Source organism: Trachurus trachurus, assembly GCF_905171665.1.
Source record: "Trachurus trachurus genome assembly, chromosome: 12".
Lineage (NCBI taxonomy): Eukaryota > Metazoa > Chordata > Actinopteri > Carangiformes > Carangidae > Trachurus > Trachurus trachurus.
The window spans coordinates 8,333,919-8,350,820 of record NC_139908.1 but is presented as its reverse complement, the minus strand read 5'-3'; the positions used below and the strand labels follow the sequence as shown (position 1 = coordinate 8,350,820).

The window sequence follows — 16,902 nt, the reverse complement described above, 5'->3', positions numbered from 1 at the left end:
TGCATTATAACTCATTATAAGTATGTATAAGCGTTATAGAGATAGGCCTCAAATAAAGTGTTACCAAATACGCCTTTAAATGGGAGTCATTTGACATGTTTGGATGTTGGGAATTAGGTCAAATGCAGGTTAAAAGCGACACAACAGTCATGAGGTGCATTTCCAGTAACACAGTGTTTTATTAAATCGGCCATGAACCATGAGTAACTCACTAGTTCCTGCAGGACAGAAGTTGTTGATGCATTTTTCACAACACTGAGATAAGATTTAAAAAAAAAAAAAAGCAGTAGAAAAACCAAGAGCCCGCGGGTCGGGCATGTCCCATCATTTGTGTTGGTAGGAAACTCCAGTGGGAGCGTTCACATCAACATTTTTAATGAGACACACAGCCGTCCTTGGCTGCCTCAGCGAACTTTGGCTTTTGCTGGGAGTAAGGGATGATGAGGATTAGGGGTGGGGAGAAAGAACAGTAGGGTGGATATGTGCGCGGCATGTGGATCGATGGTGCAGATGAAAGCCCTGCCCGGCCGGGAGTCTAGTTTGTGGTGTTTTCCTGCTGTTGATTGCTATTCAGCATTCAGTGTTTTTATGCTGATGGCCGTGGAATGCCAGATCCCGCTGTCATCGAGCTGAGGGGAGATTACAGCAGATAGAGGTGTAATTTTGTCGCTGATAAAACCGGCGCTTCCTGCCGACTCCCACCGCTGTTATTAGTATTTATCTCCTGATTCGGTTTGGTGTGGAGATAAAGGAGTGGTGGTGGGGGAGAGGACGGTGAGCTGTCCATTCTCAGAGGATTAATGGAGTAGGGACCTCTTCTCTCCCTTGATACCATCAGCCCCTCTCTACGCTTAACAAGTGGGAATCTGCTAAATTACTCCGCTATTATGAAGCCTCTCTCAATTATGTAACATAAAGCAATTTTCATTTCAGCACTAAGTGGAGTATTTTATTGTAACCACCCTAGTCTTCTCCTCTGTCCTCGTCTCTCTCTTTGTGTGTGCACTCCAATCTGCGTGCGCACATCTGTGCACATCCTGGCCGGCTGGAGGATCCTGTGCAGCAGATTTATGTTGGAAACAAAAAGCAGAGCAGATGAAATGCGGATGTTACAAATACTTGATAAAATCTCTGCTGTTCTCCTTTCCTTAAATTCGAGCCCTGTTCATTTAACTCTCTAGTCCAGTGGTTCTCAAACTTTTTACACCAAGTACCACAGTATCACTGCTCTAGTCTTAAGCTTTTCCACTTGAGAATCATTTTAGCAGAGTTGCAATGTGTGATATCAACACTTAATTGTGCCGCTTGTGCCATCTGTTTTTCTTTTTTAAATCAAATTTCTATTCCCCACTGAGAATCTCTCCTCCCTGACTGACCACTCAATTTCCACTGTTGTCCCTCTGTCCACAGACTCGCAACGGTCCCATCTGTCCTCTTTCACCATGAAACTGATGGACAAGTTCCATTCGCCCAAGATCAAGAGGACGCCATCCAAGAAGGGCAAGCAACTGCAGCCCGAGCCAGCAGCCAAGAGCACCGAGAAACCTGCTAACAAGGTGTGTGTGCAGAAAATACATGTGTATTGTGGGAAAATCATCTCTGCTCCCCCCTCTTCCCTATTGCCTGTGTTTGTTTGCCTATTTGTTGCTCGATTGTTTTCCTGTCTAATGTTTTGTGCTCTCATATTCCATTGTGTCAGTGTGTGTGCGAGTATCCCCGCTGGTTCCCACAGCTTCCCCAGTCGCTGTGGCGGCTGGCTGTGCTACAGCAGGTGTCTAAACCTATAAAGACATGAATGGAATTGGGCCGTTTCCTGAATGAACTCCTCCGCTCCCTCTTAAGGCTTTTTGTGTAATGAGTATATTCCCCAGCAGTCATGCTGTGAAAGACGAGGGAGGCTGAATGAGCCTGTTGCTGTAGGACCAAGATGGCTCCGAGCCACATCACTTGATAGATGGAGATTTAAACTGTGAACAAACCATGGGAATAATAGGACTGTGGCAGACAGCGGAGATGGTCCAGACAAAATAGTTTGTTCTGTGCTAAATATTTCACTTTGTACTAGGCCTGGGCGATTAATCGAATTTTGATTATGATTTTGATTTTGGATCCATACGATCATTTTTCATTTCATTTATTTGTTTATTTGTAACGGGACTCTGCATATTCATGAACATGCAAAATGTAAATAAGCCAGATTTAGCTCTAAAACTAATTTCCATCCGCAGTCCCGCAGTTCACACTAAAACAACATTTAGACAAGGACAAAACAAAGCACAACATGGTACAAATACAATATATCACACAGTGGTGCTTCAGTTGGATGGAGCCAGGAGTGATACAATATTAAATCGACAATAGGTGCCGTAAAGTGCTGTTGAGATTAAAATTTATGTAAAAACGAATTAAAAAACGATTATTTTGTCATTTTCCTAGACTATTGGTGTTTTACTCTGAAAGACACACATATGCACTCACTCAGTCAATGCTGTGAACGAGTCCACTCATGTGTGGTGACGAGTTTAGATTGCAGAGGGAGAGCAGCGCCGTTTGGTCGACCAGCGCTCAGGCCGAATGAACGGGCAGTAAAATAAAAAGAGAAGAAACTCCGCTCGTCTCCTCGAACAACACCACCACCCTCCTATCGTTTGTTTTTCTACCCACGCGTCAGTTAATTCACAGAAGCAAATGTGCTGAGTCATTGTTGGGTGGTGAGTTAGTTAGTTTGCTCCTCTGAGCTGTTGTTGCTGGTTCATACATAATCGGGTAAATAATCATGATCAATACTGACCGAAATAATAATGATTATGATTTTTGCCATAATCGCCCAGCTCTACTCACTCTATGTTGTTAAAGACTTTGTAAAAGTTTCATCATCATCATGATAATCATCACAAAGTCGTTCAACTCTGAGCTGCAACTTTGTGTTATTGCTTGTGTGTTGCAGAAGGTGAGCCGGCTGGAGGAGCATGAGAAGGAGGTGGTCAGTGCCCTGCGCTACTTCAAGACAATCGTGGACAAGATGGTGGTGGAGAAGAAGGTGCTGGAGATGCTCCCCGGCTCGGCCAGCAAGGTGCTGGAAGCCATCCTGCCCCTGGTGCAGGTGGAGGCGCGGGTGCAGCACAGGTGAGCCCTGACACTGGCTATGAATACATTAAGGATTATATTAGAAAGACTTCATTCCCCACCTGTTCTCTTGACTCACACACAGCAGAGGATAAAAAACATTGATGCATCTCATCCGCCGTGCGTGCTTGTCCTCTTCCTGCTATGGATATATGATAACTCACAGTGGATCATTTGTCGATTCATTCCTATCGTTCTCTTCCTCGCCACGTAACCAAAGACGGAGCAGGTATGCACTCGAGGCGTGTTAGAACGGGCACGATGTCGACTGCAGATTGATCAGGCGTTGCGACACACAGACGACGTCCTTCGCCACAGGGTTTCCTGTTGCCTGAAGACTTTAAAATTCCAGTCACATGTTACTCATTGTTGTGGTGTTATCAGGAGTGGTTCCTTCAGGGGGGAGAAATACATTTCTTTAATTGATAAAATGAGTTTTGCTTTACCTCCTCGTCAGTGGGTGTAATAGTGTAAACCCCCAGCAGCCTCAGCCGTGGTTGTGCTCCGACTGTCAAGACATGTTAGAACCTCTCTGTCACCGTCTTTGTGTCTTTTCCCTCATCCATCAGTGCAGACGAAGGTATGGAGGCCAGAGGTGACAGATTCTGTATCTTCGCAACTCTGTGTTAAGACGCGACTGATGGATTGTTGCTGCAGCGTTGAGAGGCATCCGTCTCCGGGGACTTGACCTCAGTCTGATAGAGACAAACCCCACTAGATCACTGCAGAAGAGCAGTGTGGTGTAGTGCTTTGCTTTAGCTTTGCTGCAAGTTATTTCACAACCTCTCCTAAAGGGGCAGTCCATGTTTTGTTTTGTTTTGTTTTTGTGGTAAAGAAGCTACTGTACTTTGAGTTAGTGTTGATATTTGTTTGGTTTGAAGTTTTCCATCTGCTTCGCATGCAAACTGTACCACAGAGTTAGATTGTTTGCAGTGATTTAAGTCAATATTGGTCAAATAACTAGGTCAACAGTGGGTGTAACTCCCACTCACTCTTTGGCACATAGCGTCGAGTTGATTAAAGTGCTTATTTACCAACTATCTACAAACAGACTGCGTAGTCCACTTCTGTTTTAATCCCACTATTCTCCCTTCACACCGGTATAACCGTAGCTGGTTGTGTATTTCTTTCTGGGTCAAACCTCTCCGCCCTTCCAACCGCTCCACCGTCCCTTAAATCCTCCCGCTAACCCCTGCAGCTACATTCGTCGTCGTCTCCCACTCACTTCAGGACTAAGCTGTGTGTGTAGAGAGAGACGGTGGATGGATGGATGGATGGGTATTCCAGCACTGTGATTCAGCTGCAGCGTGTCGGCACAGGCCTGCGCCACACCTTAGTGTTGGGTCTGAACGCATCATTCACTACAGGCAGGAACAACACCCTGCCTCGCTGTGTGGTTAGACATTCTTCTGTCAGCACTAGCTGGCTTATCCCAGCCTCCCAAACATGTAGTCCACTAAGCAAACCTGCAGCTCCCCAACAAAAATGACCCCTACATGTGCAGTTTATTAAAGTCTGTCTAAGCTCATTTCCGTCGGTAGAATTTCATGATATTTAACATAGAAAAATACATAATATTATTGAATGGCCCCATCACTAAACTTATGTATCGTGTCATGGGTCGACTGTAGTGTGGGAATACAGGTTGAATTTAATTTATACAAACTGTCACAACAACTTACCTTTTTAAATTAGCTTTTAATATATAATTTTGTGTGTTTTAAAATGTTTTATTACTGTTTTTAACTCTGACTTCGCTCTATTTTATGATTTTTTAAGTGTAAAGTATCTTTGAGCATTTGTAAAAGCGCTTACAAATAAAATGTATTATTATTATTATTAAAGCAGAAGTAAGTGATATATTTGTGTTAATATAAGTCTTAAATAGTTGTATCTTCCGACAGCAATCACTTACATAGAGTGTTTGGACTGAAACACGGGTCTCTCAGTCCCTCTGCTCTGCTCTGAGCCGAAGAGAAAACATTTATCGTATCCTACAGTTTTTATCCAATGAGGAGAGAGAACGGCATGCAGGGCTGTGTGTGCAGCCAAGGAACGCCGTGAATGTGGTGACGTAGCGACGAGGACTGTTATGGTGCGTTCAAGGAAACTCGTATTTTTCCGACCGTGAAGTCGTACCAGTTCGATCTGGTACGAGTTCACCGGTCGGAAGTTACGAGTGGCCGTTATAGTGACTTTCACCGGTAAAACAGGTCAGAAAAACACGAGTGGGTTGCCTGGAACGCTACAAAGTCGTAAGTTGTGACTTGAAGCTGTAATTTACGATTTCAAAAGCCTGCCTGGAACGCAGCATTAGCCAAAACGACCGGATCGCTTACTTCTGCTTTAACATTACTATTTATCGCACTGACGGAAATTTGCTTGGACACACTTTAGACAGTAGTCAGGTCAGGTGGATGTGTCATATGTTTCTGTTTCTGTGTGATTTCTCTCACCTTGTCTCTGACATATGCTTGTCCGGTTGTTTTTTTTCACACCCGCCCCTGTCGACTTGTCTTGAATCATTCCTCTTTCTGCACCTCTGGTTTCTGCACTTTCTCTCACCTCCTGTACATCACCCCCGCTTTTTTTGTTTTTTAAATCTGATCCATATGCTACTTTCCCTTTTCTCCCTCTGGACATCTCTTTGCCTGTTCCACATTGCTTTGCTCTACTCTTAACTCCTCGCACAACCCCTCTTCTCTTCTCGCACCCTTTCCCGCAGTTCGGCGCTGTCTTCCTGCCATAACCGCGTGTACCAGAGTCTGGCCAACCTCATCCGTTGGGCCGACCAGGTGATGCTGGATGGCATCGACTTGGAGGACAAGGAGAACGTGGCAGCTGTCACCAGTGTCATCAAAGCAGTGCTGGATGGAGTCAAGGTAAACCATCAGCTGATAAGAGGAAATACTGCATTGTGGCGTTGGCTACATCCTCCTGTGGGCTTTTTTTGATATATAGATAAGATTGAATGCTTCTTGTGTTTGTCTTTCTATGAACAGGAACTTGTGAAGCTGACTATCGAGAAACAGGAACAACCGTCACCCACCACTCCCAACAAACCAGCACCACCTGCTATCACCACAGCAGAGACGTGAGTAGAGGAAAAGCTTGCTCATTCAGACTCCACTCATAGCATCGTAAAATTCGGAATATAAATCGCACTGGAATATAAATCGCAGTCTATTTTTGAGGGTCTCAAACTGGGAAAACAAGGTTTTCTATTCCTATTTTTTAATGAAAACGTTATACAAGTTATTCCACAAGTCCACAACGTGAAGTTTCTGTGCTGCATTGTAGCTCTTTCTTGTTATTTTAAATTAAAAATAGAGAAAAGAGATCGGGGAAATTTTAATACTGTATATAGATGAGGAAACGCTGTTAAAAAAACATAACAATACGATTATTTTCTGAGAAAGACTATGGTGGACCCAAACAAGTCTCGTTAATTAATGGGAAACACCATTTTGCCCGCGTAGTCCTATGCGGATACAGGACACCTCACCGTTTACACTTTTGTTCAATGTGGTCACAACGTGTCCATGGCCACCTCTGGAAGTGGTTTGGCATCGGATCACTGTACTTTCACGTGGTCGCCTGTTAAAAAAAAAATGTTGGCGTATCCCTTTAATGCCAGGTGTAAACGAGGTTGAAATTTACCATGGTCTATAGGTCGCACCGGTGTATAACCCACACCCAACTTTTTAGATGGAAAAAAAAGTGCGACTTATACACGGAGTTTTACAGTAGTTTAGTCGTTCACTCACTCACACAGCTTTTCATGTGTATAGCAGCAGCGTGCCGTCGGAGATGCCCTCGATAGATCGGGAGCAGGAAGTCTCGAGTAAGACGGCTCCAGCTGCTGCTCCTGCAGAGGCTGCCACCGAGATCCCCGACGAGGACGTGGCCCCTCCCAAACCCCCCCTTCCTGAAGCAAAGATGGCAGAGCTCAGGTGAGAAAGTGCAGTGAGCTGTGATATACTGCAACCTCTCTATACGCAGCAGCTCATGGATCCAATTCTGAAATTCAAGGTTTTGTTTGATCAAAGTGAAACTCATAACAAAATCATATGAAATATTAATTTTGAAGGACGTATGGTGCAAAAAGCATAGGTCAGTGTTTCATGTGGTTTGTTGACATCATATTGTCTGAAAGGTTTCATCAGATCTTTTCAAGACTGAGCAAGATATTTTTCTATCCTCTGTTCAAAGTTTCCATTGTGTTTTTTTGGGGGGGGGGGTTTTCTAATTTTGTCTCCATTCAAAGAAATTCAGAGAGTGGCTTAGTGGTTGTGAGCCCACAGAAATTTTTTTGTGACCTTTTGCACTTGAGTCAGAAAAGCAGAAGAGCCCGTTCTGCATTTATTCATAGCAGCTGTTTCAGTTTACACAGAGGTTATTTTTAAAACGATTTCTGACAACATTTCACACGCATCAAATGAGGAAGAAGAAGGGGTTTTAGGATGCGGGTATGGGAAGGATGAATTCCCCACGTTTTTTTTTCATTTTCATTGATTCGGAAATAAGAAATATTTTAATTTCAAACTCCTGAAAATCTTTGACAAGTTTCACACTTCAGGGTCACTTCAGGGTGTGTTTGTTGTTCTGTCTTTTCCTTCCTTACTCTTTCTGCTGTCTGTCTCAATTTCTCTCATCTTTGGTTTCCCTTTGGATTCTGGGAACAGAGCACAGTTGAGTGCTGACGCTGGCCAAAGGAGACCCTCTCAGAAGGAAAAGTACGTTAGCCTGTAGGATCATCTGTCATTATAACACCCCACCCTAGACCTCCCCCCTCCCTCTCCATAAACCTTCTGGATTGGATGAAAGTTTTGTTTTGTTTTTTTTGATTTGCATGGTTGCATTCTCCCAACGTTTGTGCCATCCTCCAAGAACATCATCCAATCAGAAGACCGTCCAGTGCATGAGAGTGTGTGACTGACCCGTGCAGTATCTTTCCACTGGCCTCCATATCATGGCGCCTTATGTCCAGCTCGCTGCTGCATTTTGACCTGGTATTAACTCTGAGGGAATTTAGGTTTGACAAGCAGGGGCAGCTTCATGTCATAGCTGAGAGAGGCTAACATGAAACAACCCTCCCATTCATCTCACTACTTCTCCACGGGGGGGGGGGGGGGGGTAACAATGTGTGTGTTCATGTATTCATACATGGATTTGTGTGTGCATACATGTCAGTGCTTGCCTGATTGTGTGTACTGACTTTGCCTCAGGGACAATGACATTCAACGTACCTGTTGCTTAATTCTGCTCTGTGTGTTTATCTGTCAATAGTCCTCCACCAGCTCTCCCCCCGAAGAAGCGCCAGTCTGCCCCTTCACCTACACGGGTGGCAGTCGTTGCCCCTATGAGCCGCGGCTCCAGTCTGCCCTGCAGTGTGCACAGACAGGTGAGGCTGTCGCTCTATCTCAGAGTCAGAGAGTCCGTTTTATTGTCATTCATAGTACATTTGCATGTTCTGGAATAAATTTACAAAAACACAAGGCAGAAAGACAGAAACATCACTAGAAACTCATCCATTATAGCCTACCTTCATCATCAGTCTTAGCACATGTCATCACAACATACAGGAAGCAAATACGGTACATCCACATGTGCATGTTACATTAGATGGTTGAATAATGTGTGTGTCTGTGCAGCAGCAGGACTACGAGCAGGAGTTCCTGCAGAGGCGTTTCTCTGGAGGGAGCCAGTCGTACGGCGGCGACTCTCCACGTCTGTCTCCCTGCAGCAGCATGGGGAAACTCAGCAAGTCTGACGAACAGCTATCCTCCATGGAGCAGGACAGCGGTCAGTGTTCTCGTAACACCAGCTGTGAGACTCTCGGTAAGAATAAGAGAGTTTACAATAGGGATGTCACGGTTATATATGTATATATTATATATTACTTGTTTTCACGGTTTTAAATGTCAATTAATCGTAAAGGTTCCTAAATACCGTCACCGTGCGAGTTGCAGAACAGAGACGTGCCCGAGTGGTAAAACGGCTCGCCGGCCTGTAAAGCATGCGCGGAAAAGTAGTAGCTCAAGGAGGAAATACGTCTAATACGTATCACCACCTGCAGGATACCCACTTGGCTTTGTACGCCAAAGTAAAGGGTAAATGCTCAGATACTGGGTTAAATTAGGTTAATGTCAATTTACCTAATGTCAAAAAGGAGACATTGCCATTTTTGATCAGTGTGCAAGCCTTTTCCTCCTGTTGCTCTTAAATTTACCTAATGTAGCACTGAATTGGTAGGAATTTAAATGTTAGCGTGTTATTTGTAATTAAAAAAACAAACAAACAATTAAAATAAGCGTAAACATTTGTTATGGATGTCAATTAAGTACTTGAATATTTCAAACATTTCCCCTGGAGGATAATATTAATAAATTGTCTTATATTAATAGATATTTCAAATATTTTGTGTATATAATTAGTAATATAATTATATTTTCACCTATTATATTTATCTGTCTCCTATCTCTTATATTTGATTTTATACATTCATAGAGTTGTGAAATGAATTAGTGCATAATAATCGTGATAATCGTAATACCGTGATTATTTCTCTGACAATAATCGTACCAGGAAAATCTATAACCGTGACATCCCTAGTTTACATTAAACTGTGTACGTACGTATTGTATATTACCTCTGTCACATGAAGGAAAAGGTTTGATAAGAGATCAGGATATTGTGCCACCTTTGCTCATGTGCAGTTTATATGTTATGAAGCTTTGTGTTTATTGAACGATGACAAACATGTAACATTCACCTTTTCTTCACCCATCCAGACAACACAGAGAACTACGACCCGGATTACGACTTCCTCCACCAGGACTTGTCGGTTGGGGAAAACCTGCCCCCGATACCGGTGGGAGGGTGCCTGAGCCCCCTGCCCGAGTCTCACAGCGAGTCCTCGTCCCCGGTCCCCGGACAGCACCCGTCGCACCCCCGCTTCACCGCCGCTCCTCCGCCGCAGCAGCCGCCAGAGTACTGGACGCCGCAGCCCAACCAGCTCACCAACCCGTTACAGTCGTCCCGCGTCAGCGCGCCGCCCGCCCTGCCCCAGAAGAAGCGGCGCAGCACGCAGGCGTCGCCCTTCCCCGACGGCGGGTCCCGGGTGCTGTACGAGCGCTACCCCTCCCAGTACGACAACCTGTCGGAGGAGGAGCTGCACCCGACGCCTCCGTTCCCCCTCTTCACGCCCATCTCGCCCATGCCCCAGACGAACGGGGGCGTGTTCGTCGCGCAGTACGTCGCCAGCGAGAACGCAGACGTCCCCGCCAGCCCACCGCCACTCCCAGAAAAGAAAAGCAGACACAGTAAGTGAAGGGAAAGGGAAAGGGAGGGGGGGAAAGGGATGATGAGGATGTAATGAGAAGACCGGGGAAGAGAAAAGATGCCTGAATAGAGGGCACAGAAGCAAAGGAGAAGAGGACAAAGAGTCTAAAGAAGGAAGGAATAAAGGAAGGGATGAGGTTGATTTAGTGGAGGGACAGCGGGACATTGGCTGCACTTCATCATCAGTTCATTGTAGCATAGCTCATGTCAAGGAAATATTCCAGTGTGAATAGAGGCAGGAAGTGAATACCAGGATGTGCTACAATGGGTCCGGCTCCAGGGGCACGGAGGGCAACATTTGGTCATTTCCTGACACGCCTGCTACATCACTTCCTCTCCGGCTACTGTATTATGTCATTCCATACAGTCAGAGCTTCCTGCTGCTCGATGAGACACCGGCTAGGCGCACGTGTCGTTTCAAGTGATACTTGACACATCAAGAAAAGTCTTTTCTTTTTTAATTTTTAATTTATTTATATAATGGAAACAGGCAATAACATACACAATTTATAAACTGACAATAGAAATAGAACAGAAAACAAAGAACAGAACAAACCTGACGACATAATAAAGCAGGACCAAAACAGGACAGAAAATTTAAAAAAGAAAGGGATGTGAAACTACTAAACTTAAATTTACAGTAACTACTACAGGGTATCCGCGGGGTCTTGAAAAGTATTAAAAGGTGATAAATCAATTTGGGGAAAATTAAGACCCTTAAAAAGTATTAAAAAGTATTTTCACGACTTTATAAAGTCTTAAATTTTGAAGCTATTTTTTCAAAATTAGCTGTCCAAGAGTTTGAGTCCTAAAAAACATTGTGAAAGTGTGTGAATTTATTCATTTTATGAAAAAAACAAAGACAAACAAAATTAACCGGTGCATAAAAAAGAAAAAAAGATTGTTGTTTTTGTTTTTTGAGAGTGGAGCAATGTTTTTTTTTTTTTTTTGATAAACTTTGCCTTTGATTTATTATCCCAGCCTATTTTGAATTCTAGTCTTTATCACAAACTGAAACTGTTGACTTAAAAGTAGAGGTCAACCGATAGTGGATTTTTAAATTCCGATATAATAACGATAGTTTTGAGCAGGAAAAAGCCGATAGACGATTAATCGGCCGATTCCCATTTTTCGTTATGCATTTCTACCTTATCTTGATTTGTTGTGATAACTTTTTCCAAAAGAAATTGCCGTCGCACTTTATTTCTAAAAAAAATCCGAATTCAAAATTTCAAAAGTCCGTTCTTGACTTTATAACTCCAGAGTCATAATTCTCAGCCATAATAAACATTAAATATGATGTAACCCGCTCCCATCTGCCTCCTCCAGTTCTCCAGTACATGCAGTTTGTGGAAGACTACTCGGAGCCGCAGCCTTCCGTGTTCTACCAGATGCCGCAGAGCGAGAGCATCTACGAGCAGCGCAACAAGCGCTTCCAGGAGGTCTACGGCTTCAACGACTCCTTCAGCAGCACAGACTCCGTCCACGAGCCGCTGCTCCCCCCGGCACTGCCCCCGAAACAAAGGCAACTGGTAAGGAAGCCCCTCCGTGATGTGAGTGTGTGTCTCACAAAAAAAAAAATGAATAGCAAGGTTCACCAATTTGGAGAATGAGCACAAAGCTGCCACTTAATGTGCTGAAATTGCTCCGTTCATTTTCCTTGTATTTGAGCCTGTGGAGCCGTCATTGATCACACTATCAATTTTTGAGATTACGCCTATAATAACATCAGAAAGAACGTGGTGAGGACACAATACTGTATTAACCACCATGTGCAGTCGACTCGGTGCTGGGACGGACGAATGGGAAAGAATGCAGATTGCATTCTTTGGCTAAAGTACCTTCCAGTGGTAATCCTCATCAATTTTCTCTCCAGCCTCGTCCTATCTTGTTATCTCTGTCACCTATTCAGCCCCCTCCTCCTCCTCCTCCTCCTCCTCCTCCTCCTCACCCTCTATCTCCCGCACTCGACCGTTTTTTTTTTTGCAGCCGAAGCAGACATCTGTGCGTACACAGAGGTGTTTGGTCGTTAGCGGGAGATAAGACCAGCCTTTATCAGGCCCACATCAGATCCAGCGCACTTATCTTAATCTGGGTCGGCGTCTGGGTTAATTGAGACAACTGTCTGACAGTGAGTCACTGTGGAGAGAGGAGACGAGAGGTCATAGCCGGAGAGGGGACACTGGGATGAGCCATGAGCCCTTTTTCAGCCCCTAAAAACTCATTTTCTCAATCAGCTTTTTTATTATGAGCAGTGGGTTTCTAAATTAACACGATGTTTTATGCCACAGTTTGGACAGTTTTGGTTGGATATGTGAATGACAACTCAAAAGTTGAGTTTCTTTGTAATGGTGACTATAAAACATGCAGGTCATTGCATGATAAGTTGATGGGTCATGTTTTGCCAGATGTCGTGTATATACAGAGTTCTCACCTGGAGACAGATGTGCCTGTTTTTCCATTTGTATATGACGGTCACACATTGATCTGTGGTTGGCTTTAACTTCCTGTAGCGGTGCAGATACAGTACGTTGTGTGGACAGTAAACAGATGGGGTAGCTACTATAGATTCACAGTATCATAACACGGGAAAGAAAACAGACTTTGCGGCTGAGTGGCAGTCTACACACAGGCCACCTCGGTTAGTTTTTCTTCGTCCTCGTTGTCCATTGTCCTCTATCTGCCACCATTGTGTGTACAGTATATGGAGCCCCGTGCCCAGCTCTTATTTTTTATCATTCTTTTGTCTGAGCTTTACAGTCCCAACTACGCTCATCTCTGCTCCTGCTGCAATGCCTAATCTGGCCTCATGTTTTGGACTTGATGAGCTCGTGGCCCAGTGGAATAAGCCTGTTTGCCTCCAACATAAACCCATGTTCCAGGCTTACACGCTTTGGCGACTTTACACGGCTTTGGAAAAGGAAAAAAAAAAAAGTAATTTCAGCTACTGTGAAAACACCAGTATAGCATATTGGCCCTGTTTAGAGCATGTTGTCGTAGATGGCCTGGATTCTGCAAAGCCCTTAAAGCTCAGGGACATTAAAGAAGGTTTATTGGACGGTCGCAGCGGACGCGGATGTGTGTTACCGGCGCTACACGTCACATAACCCCTGTTGTAATTAGGCCCTTCTAGGAATAGCCTCGAACTTAAACATAACGCCACCCTCGCTCATATTCTTTAACACCTCTACAGCATCAGTCTTTCACTTCTCTGTTGTTATTTATATCTGCAGCCAATGAGCTGGCATTTCCCAGCTGAACTCCCAGAATCCTCCTCCTCAGCTTTCACCACTTTGACCTCACTACTCCATCGCTGGACTTTGATTAAATCTGCTCTAATTCAGTCTTGCTTTACTAGTATAATCAACTGTCCCCCTTTTTTTTCTTCTTTTTCCTCCCTTAACACCCTGTTTCCCCCCTTTTTCTTTCTTTAACCTCCGTTTCTTTCTTTCTTTCTTTCTTTCTTTCTTTCTCAGGCCTCCCACTCTTCCTCCCCCTCTTCCTCCTCCTCCTCTTCTCTCTCCTGCCACCTCCAGCCGTCTGTGGCGGCCATGGAGGAGGCGGGCTCTGGGCTGGGCCTCAGCATGTCCGTCTCTAACTCCTACCTGATTGGCCAAGCATCCTTGACCACACCCACGGTGAGTTCCCCCCCACCACCCCCACCCCACCCCCTCCTCAAAATAACCCCATCCCTCCCTCCATCCCTCCCATCCCTCCCATCCTCCACTCTGGTGTGGGTGTTGTGTGGTCCTGGACCGGTCCAGGAGTGGCTTGACCTTTGTGCGTCTCCATATGTGATGCAGTCTGTCCATGTATCCCCCCGCAGCCCTTTTTTTGCGGTTTCTGATGCCCCCCCCCCGCTTTTTCAGTCCGTCTGCCTTCAGAGATACAGTCAGTGAGTTGTGTAGTGTGTGTGTGTGTGTGTGTGTGTGTGTGTATGTGTATGTGTGTCTTGAGAAGCTCATCCAAATATCACAAGAGTCTGTCACAGGCCTTAGGTCCGGGCGCACAAACAGCCCTTTGTTGGTCCAAGTGGAACGTCTCAACCATCAACAGGTTCTTGTTAATGAATTAGCTCATGGTTAATCAGTCCTGTACTCCTGTTAGTTAGGGCCTGACCCTGACCCCAGAGCAGTTACAGTGGCTCTGGTCCGTTTTTTTTTTTTTTTTTTTTTGGGGGGGGGGGGTAAGACGGGTTGACCCACGATGACCCCATGGTGTGCGAGTCATGCGAAGACACGGTGTGGATCTCCCTCAGGATATCTCCAGAGGAATGCAGTACCAGATGGACGTGATGGAAAACACATTCCTCCACAGTTTCTGCTCTTCTTCCTTCCTCTCTTCTTCTTAAAGGGATCTGCCAACATTTTTTTTTATTTTTCATGTCTTGCCTCACTCCGGAGTCCATGATAAGCAGATAGACACCATCCTTTCGACTGTATGTGCAGTAACAAGGGAGATACGGGCAGAGCTGGCGCACCGCTAATTAGCTTAGCTCAAACGCTGGAAATGTATAGGTAGTGTTAGCCTGCCTCCTACCTGAGCCGAACTTAGCAGTCAGAAGCTGATTTCATGTTAGCTCTAAACTCTGTAAATATATCACTTTATGAGCATTTCAAACATTTTTAGGTGAGAAAGTAGCCATTTAGATCAGCAGTGTTTCGTTAATTTGTCTAAGTACCAGCTGTTTGCAATTTTGTTCTAAAACACCCGTTGCCCTTTACATACAGAAAACCATGACAATAGAATTTGTGCTTTTACTTTGAAATAGGAAGCTAACCTACCCTCGATGTAGCTAGCTTGAACCAAAGTAAACCATCTTTGCTTGAACCCTCCGTTTTGACCGATCTCGTCCCGTTACCGGCATTTGACCGCTCAAGATGCCTTACCGGAGAGTTTTGAGACGAAGATCGGCCCGCCGGTTTCCGTTTAGAGTTGCTGAAGAGTTTCTCTGATGACTTTAGGTGGAGGCAGGCTAACACTACCTATACACTTCCAGCGTTTGAGCTAAGCTAATTAGCGGTGCGCCAGCTCTGCCTGTATCTCCCTTGTTACTGCACACACAGTCGAAAGGATGGTGTCTATCTGCTGGTCATGGACTCGGGAGTGAGGCAAGACACGGAAAAAAAAAGTTGGCATATCCCTTTAAATCCGCCATCCCCACACACACACACACACTCCTTGTACTTTCTCGTATCTGCCTAGTCTCCCTCTTCACCACCACCATGCTGCAACCTCCTTGCCCCCCAAAAACACACACACACACACACACACTTCCACACCTCCCATTTGTCTCCTACTGTGGAATGTTTGCATTCCTCAACTCCTTGGGGCATGATGTTTTTTTTGGGGGTGGGGGGGGGGGGGGGGGGGGGTCATGGGGGAGGTAAACTCATGCCAGGAAACCTGCTTTGCATATGTTGAATGGAAAGTGAAGAAAGAAAATATCCGTTAGTACCAAAAGTTTCTAATTTGATCAGTATTTGCGAGCTTTGTGTTGTTGAATGAGTGGCCGGCTGATCCTGCGTGAACACGTGCATGCATCCCCATATGTGTCTAAATGTGTGTGTGTCAGCGCAGCCGCGTGTGTGTGTGCGTGCAGTGATTATCAGTGATTTGTGTATGCACCGCTTTTTGCAGGAATGCTGCTACGGGGCTGGTATGCACAACGTGTTAAAACAGGTTACTGCTACCTCCCTGCTGGCAGGCATCTCCTCAGCTGGCCACACACACACACAGACAGAGACAAGACACACACACGTACATTGTGACATCTAGAGACAATACAGTACATAATCAAAAGTTTACGTCGGCCAATCTGAGTGTTTCTGTCAAACATCTCTGTCGTCTCATCTTCCATGTTATCTCACCGGAGATGTCTCTTCCTTTTCGCCACTGGTTCCAGTTTTGCATTCTTGGGTGTATGCGAGTGTGCAGCGAGTGCATTTCATGTTCAGGCACATCACTTCCCATAAGTCCAGGCTTTAATAGAGGTGTTGGAGAACGAGGTGCACACTTTTTTCCCCGGCCTTCTCTCTCCTCTGCCTCCTATTGTTCAGATTCTTTTTCTGTCTGCTCTGTCTTCACCTCTCTAATCCTTTTAGTCCTGTCCTGTTTTATATTTTTATTTTTCCTTTTTTTTCTCCTTCTTCTTCTTCTTCTTCTTCTTCTCCTTCTTCTTCTTCTTCTTCTTCTTCTTCTTCTTCTTCTTCTTCTTCTTCTTCTTCTTTCCTGCTTTCGTTCTTTCCACCAATCGCAGAGCTTGGACCAGGTTGCCTTGACCAATGCCACCATTCTGGATGGCAGCGGGGGCGGGCCCAACGGTTCCCTGGCTGGCTCAGTGGCCGTCTGTCTTCCTTCTGAGTCTTCTCTCACTGACTCTCTCCACACCTCAGCGGTGAGCTTTTCACTCAGGATAGACGCTGGAAGCAC

General features: G+C 45.0%; 1 protein-coding gene across 2 annotated transcripts in view; it reads left to right on the top strand.

Annotated features, from left to right (window-relative positions):
- Nucleotides 1-16,902, top strand: part of rapgef1b (Rap guanine nucleotide exchange factor (GEF) 1b) — a 49,619-nt gene that overhangs the window by 22,231 nt on the left and 10,486 nt on the right. Inside the window, exons 2-13 of one of the 2 annotated variants that reach the window (XM_083983564.1) lie at nt 1,411-1,556; nt 2,948-3,126; nt 5,852-6,008; nt 6,129-6,220; nt 6,918-7,079; nt 7,812-7,862; nt 8,416-8,530; nt 8,781-8,967; nt 9,921-10,451; nt 11,800-12,002; nt 13,947-14,108; nt 16,730-16,867. In XM_083983564.1, coding sequence (XP_083839690.1) covers nt 1,411-1,556; nt 2,948-3,126; nt 5,852-6,008; nt 6,129-6,220; nt 6,918-7,079; nt 7,812-7,862; nt 8,416-8,530; nt 8,781-8,967; nt 9,921-10,451; nt 11,800-12,002; nt 13,947-14,108; nt 16,730-16,867 — 2,123 coding nt within the window. The remainder of the gene's footprint in view (nt 1-1,410; nt 1,557-2,947; nt 3,127-5,851; nt 6,009-6,128; nt 6,221-6,917; nt 7,080-7,811; nt 7,863-8,415; nt 8,531-8,780; nt 8,968-9,920; nt 10,452-11,799; nt 12,003-13,946; nt 14,109-16,729; nt 16,868-16,902) is intronic. The other variant, XM_083983565.1, reaches the window with a different exon arrangement.